This window comes from Morone saxatilis, unplaced genomic scaffold (genome assembly GCF_004916995.1).
Source record: "Morone saxatilis isolate NCDOM2014 unplaced genomic scaffold, NCSU_SB_2.0 Contig12, whole genome shotgun sequence".
Classification (NCBI taxonomy): domain Eukaryota; kingdom Metazoa; phylum Chordata; class Actinopteri; family Moronidae; genus Morone; species Morone saxatilis.
In genome coordinates, this window is record NW_023339674.1 from 10,512,242 (window position 1) to 10,518,047 (window position 5,806).

The window sequence follows — 5,806 nt, forward strand, 5'->3', positions numbered from 1 at the left end:
AAAAGTTAATATTGAAATTTCTTCAGTGATACAAGTGGGACATTAGCATGAAGACAATATTGATGCATTTCTTTGAATTGGATTATAATGGATTATATTATATACAATAATTATGACTATGATATGTTATGATGTGTTACCATATCAATCCTTCTATCATTACTTTAGCATTATGGTTACAATAATAAGAATACTTCATTATCCTTTTAGGAAGAAACAGTATCTTCCTTAAAACACTGAATCAACTGAAATCTTAATCAGGCTGAAAGTTCAACTGAATTTAATCAAATATAGTCTCACTCAACCCTGCACAAAATTTACAGTATGTCCCCTCAAATCCATATGGACCAAGTTAAAGCAGGAATCAGATGTTAAGCTGGTGAATTTTGGATCTTTGGAACACAAAAGGACTCCAACAGAGAGCCATATGTCCGACCAGTAGGACACCATGACCACACCTGTTAGCTATTGTGATCGTGTGTGTGTGTGTGTTTAAAGCTCAGAGTTGGCGGCAGCCCAGTGTTCCTACAAGAAGAATGTAAACAGACTGGGCCCTGTAGCACTGTATGGAGGAGCCATCTGCGCAGGCAGGCCATGTAGCCGAACACTTAAGCCTAAAATGTATGTAAACATGTTTGGAGAAAATATGACTGTATAGAAAAGAAAAGTAGATAAAGTAGTGAGCACACACACACATATGTCAAAAAGCTACCATGAAAGGTGCTGGCCTGACCATTGGGAGCAATTTGGGGTTCAGCATCTTGCCCAAGCACAGTTCGACATGTGAACAGGAGGAGCTGGGAATCGAACTGCCAACTCTGGATGACACGCTTCACCTCCTGAGCCACAGCTGCTCCCTCTCCACAATCTCATGTTTCTTGTTTCCTGAATTCCTATTCTCTTGCACCTACTATACAGTGAGTCATGGACATGCTTTACACAACCCATGTAAGAACATGACAATTTTTGTATCCATAACACTCTGCTAAAAGGTTATAAAGGCAGTGGAAGTAGTAAAAATGGGACAATCCCACCATTATTATACCCATTTTCTTGTGTGGTGTTCACCTGTACACGTCATATGGTATAACCTTAGGGCATGAGGACAAAATGGTGCACATGTAACAGATTTGATGGCATTTAGGTCAGTAATATCTTGCAACCCCACTGTGCACTGTGGAATTTCAGAGCTTGAGCTCTACGAGCCCAATATTGGTGAAATGGCCCTGAAGGAAGATATCTGCAGTAACTTAGGAGCACCAGCCTGCTCCTTGGACAGATACTGAACAAGGTTATGATACGGTACCAAGAGTAACTTACAATCTGTCTTTGTAGTTACAGCATATCTGCCATTTAAAAAAAAAAAACATGCATGAAAATGTACACATGAATATGTTGACACCTAATTAAAAAAACAGTATATGCTATAGTAGATTCCCACCTACCTGAATATGGACACAGCACCTGGTATCATACATCAACTTCAGGATACAAAGGCTAGTGGAGCACAGGCTTAAATTAACATATACCATTACCCACCTTGTTGATCCAAGTGGTCACTGCGTCCTCCGTGTCATATGGCGTTTCCACCTCAGGGTCGCAGGGTGAATACTGACGAATACAGGTCATCACCTTCTCCACGCTAACCGTCTCCACTGTGTACGCCATCATCAGAGTGTCAATCATCGCCAAGTGCGCGCTCTGGAACACAAACATTTTCAGGGTGAAAACAAGTAGTTTTGAGGTAGCTGGTGATACAAATGTGCTCAACTGTGGTTGGCTTGCTGCCGATTGTAATATTTGAAGTATTTTAGCCAATGCTCGCAGGCGTCGTCACTATAACAATTCGCATAAGCCTACAGTCCTATATCACCAACTTCAAATGTAAAACCCAACTGCAAAGGAGTAAAATGGTATATGATAGGAGAGTAATTTTCTTGGCGGTGCATCTAAAAAGACAGATGTGACCACTTTGCTCTCACAGGAAATGGACCATGACAGTGTTGTAATCTCAGTAACAGATTGAGCTGTCACACAGCAAGAAAATACTTAAATAATCAAGAACACCCAGATGCATAAAAAATAGTTTTTTCTACATGTTACTGATTGCAAACAAAACCAAAGACCTGTCAGGTCCAGTGAGGCCGAGACATGAAAAAGCCAATAAGAAGTGCGTGAGCTAGACTGCAAATATATATCTGAGCCAGTTAAATTAATTAATTTAATTAACTTAATAAGTAAAAAGTAAAAAAATAACTTTTTGTTCAAAAGAAATTACATTAAAAGTTAAATTTGAAGTTAAGAGTCACCGCATTAGCATGATACTGCAGGTAAAGGGGAGCAAGACATTGACATGGCAGTGATTTATAGAATTAGACCAGCATCCCAAATCCTCTACTGTGCTGTACATCTGAAACTGTCTTCAGTCAAACGTTCCCTTGTGGCTGTTGCCCTGGAAACAAGTGCATTCATCCCTACCCAGCTTGCTCACAGCGACTGCTAGCCTTTGAGAAGCCTGAATAAGACATCTTCCTGACAACAGAGTCCAATTAATAGAGCTGGCATCCATTATAAGTTGCTCTGCTCATTCTCACTGACTGGAGGGTTTTATTTTTAAATAATACAAATATAAATTCGTATTTGGAAACAATTTAGAACATATAACAGTATGTAACTGTGAACATTTTCATTTAACTTACATGTTTTGTAAGTTACACAATGAAAAGGTCTTACACCTGTTGTGTAAGTGTTGATTCTGTTGTTCATTCACTTCCGTGCTATCAATCATTTTGTGAAAGTATGTCAGTTAATTAAGTAAGTACTCCTGCACTTTGGATCCGGCCTTAAAAGGAACTGTTCCATCTCATTTCAGTCTCTCTTCTGATACAAGGAATGAAACAAGGAAAGGTGTGGTTACCAGTTTTAAGCTGCAAAATGCAAATATGTTTACAGTCAGTTTCACTAGGATGCAAAGCTAAAATAGGGATAGGCATTTATGTGAATCCTATCTTTTCAAATGATGGAGCCCTGTTTTTGGGATGATCATCAATCATTATACACAATGTTTTCTGCCTTGTTTCTTGACATATATTCTCTACAATCATTACTAGTCATGTTTGGTCTGATTTCCAACAAAAAAAAAGGACTCTAATCATGGACAGACCAGTCATTTATGAACTACAGTATGTTGTAGACGACAACTTTCAACTGTAAATGCAAAAGCTTCATCATTCCATAGGCCGACGACAGCAAAGTTCTGATGTATATTTTTAATAGACCTTTTTTCCATATGTTTACACAGAGACATAATGTATTCATGTAATAATTTAACCTATTAGCTTGTGTAGTATTCCATACATGTCAGTCATTAGACTAATCAAACCAATCTTTATACAGTATCAACAATGTCAAACTACTTAATGAATTATTAGAGGTATTATTATTAAGTGTTGGTATGTTTGCCCTAAGGTCAGAGTATAATAAATAATCTAACTGAAGTCACAGTTCACTTCCCCAGCATCACACTGTTTACAAGGAGCAACACATTTCTTTTAATTATTCTGAAAAAATTAAATAAAAATAGGTTAAAGAAAAGATGTCAGTGCCTGTATACCGAGGGAGCAAGGTAAACTGTGAAACAAAAATACGTATTTTCAATTAAAATAGAATTTTATATAATTTAATTTCCATTTTAGTCTGTTATATTAAAAAGAATATTAGGGCACTCAAACTCATATATTGATTATGGGTCAGTTTGTGTTTTTATAACAGATTCAAAGCCATAGGTGAGCAAATTCATTTTAACACTATAATATTTTATGAGAATTTAGAGTTTATTTTATTATTAACAATAATTGGAGAACATCCTCAAGAAGAGCGTCATTCTTCGGGTTATTTTAAATAGCGGAAAACAACTTATATTTATCTTATTTATATCTGACCTTTTGTGACCAGGATCTTCCACCAGACTTAACCTCCATACTCATGACCACATTCTGTTTTCTACAATCATAATTACCCTTGCTCAGTGGACAGACAGGTATATATGTTATAGATATATGGTTTGTAAGTTTACTTTTGTAGACTGATAACTAATTATCCCATGCTAACTAGCAATGTTACATCATCAAACAGATACTATGTTATGAAAGGCAAGTTCAAAGCAGCAAAGAATAATTTATCATTTGCATAAACATTATTTCTCTAGGTTAAACCAGACCGATACAGAAGTACAGTCGACTCTTGTGCTCACGCATGTTTACATACTGAACATATTTTAAGCAAGGAACTGTACTGACATGTATTTAATCATTATAATATGCAATGTGGGTAGTTATATAAGCTAAATGTGGAAATTCTTAAAGTAAAATAAAACAGTGTCTCTGCAGCACCAGAGTGATATGGGTGAGGCCTGTGCAAACCCTGTAATCTGTGTATTTTAGTTCTTGGCTCCCACCTTTAGCCTCTAATTATCTATACTGTCTTGTGTTTCCACCACCACACAATACCCAGGAATCAAACCGCCAAATATTTATACTTAGGCAGCTGCTTTTCCATGAGCTAACTCAATTAATCAAATTAAAGTTAAAGTGGCCCCGTGAAGATCCACAATGATGCAGTGCACCAGTCAGAAAACAAAGCATTACAAACATCACTTGAAGGTTTTATGGTGGGAGAGCTGTTGAAGATGTTAAATGAATTTTCTGTGTGTCATTGCATTAGCTAAATGCTTAATTTCCACTACCTCTGATCTGGCAACTGAGCAACAAACCAATCCCATTTAATAATACACTGCCAAGATGTTTCCTATTGGCCTTCATTTAGCCTGTCTAAACACTGTAAAACATTATCTCAGAGACACACAAACAACCAAATGCCCCGCACAAACACATCCTGTTATCAGTTTGCGGAGCACAGTAACAAATCTGCTCTGTATTCCCGCAACAAATGATCAACTCCAAGCAAGACCAATTTTAAAAAGGCCAAGGGACCAGCGTCATTCCTCAAAGGCCTCTTTCCTCTCCTGTTTCCTCCCGCCTGCTGGGCAATTTGAGGATATTGATTTGGATATGCTGTGGTCTGATGAGATAAAATGACAACAAGGAGAACTAATCTTGTTTACTAAACCACAGACCTGCAGTCTCTAATCATGTTGAATGATACCGGGTCATTGTGTGGGAGGAAGAGGATGTTGTAGGACCACATGCTCATTTCAGGATGTGAGTGTTTTTGACACTGGAATCACACATGCTTTAATGCACAGTATGTGTGACAAAGCAACGTCTTTCTGCAATTCAAAGTCAGAGATAGCAGTTAGTAGTAAAGTGTGAAACCCGCGGTTTCATTCCCTGTGTGCAAACTACACCAGTTTAAAATGTGATTAAATGGATGAGGCAGTGGAGAAGGAGTAAGACCCATTATAAAGAGGATGAAGAGCGATGCAGCAAAAAAGAAGCAGAATACACAGTCAGGTATGTCACTAAACATCTAATTATGTTTACCAACATTTAATTACGAGAAATCCTGAAACAAAGTACAATTTAGAGCATGGTTTATGTAAGTATCTCTAGTATTGTTTTTTGTATTTCAAACAGTATTTGTAACTATCAGGGCAAAAGGAGTTTGACATATTTTCCTCTTGCAGTTTGCTTTTTTTTTTTATTGTTAACCGTGACAAACAAAAACTGGCACGGTTAACATTTCAGTTGTGATATTTTGACATACATTTTGCTGTATGCAGCCTTACAGAAGCCTCATGCTTTTGAAGAACTCAAAAAGCATCTATGGATCATACTGAGGGGCGTAA

The 5,806-nt window shown here is 37.3% G+C and overlaps 1 protein-coding gene across 4 annotated transcripts in view; it reads right to left on the minus strand.

The window, feature by feature from the left end:
• camsap2a (calmodulin regulated spectrin-associated protein family, member 2a) overlaps positions 1-5,806 on the minus strand; it is a 53,000-nt gene that overhangs the window by 32,232 nt on the left and 14,962 nt on the right. For all 4 annotated transcript variants that reach the window (XM_035653900.1, XM_035653898.1, XM_035653896.1 and 1 more), the window contains exon 3: positions 1,540-1,701. In XM_035653900.1, coding sequence (XP_035509793.1) covers positions 1,540-1,701 — 162 coding nt within the window. The remainder of the gene's footprint in view (positions 1-1,539; positions 1,702-5,806) is intronic.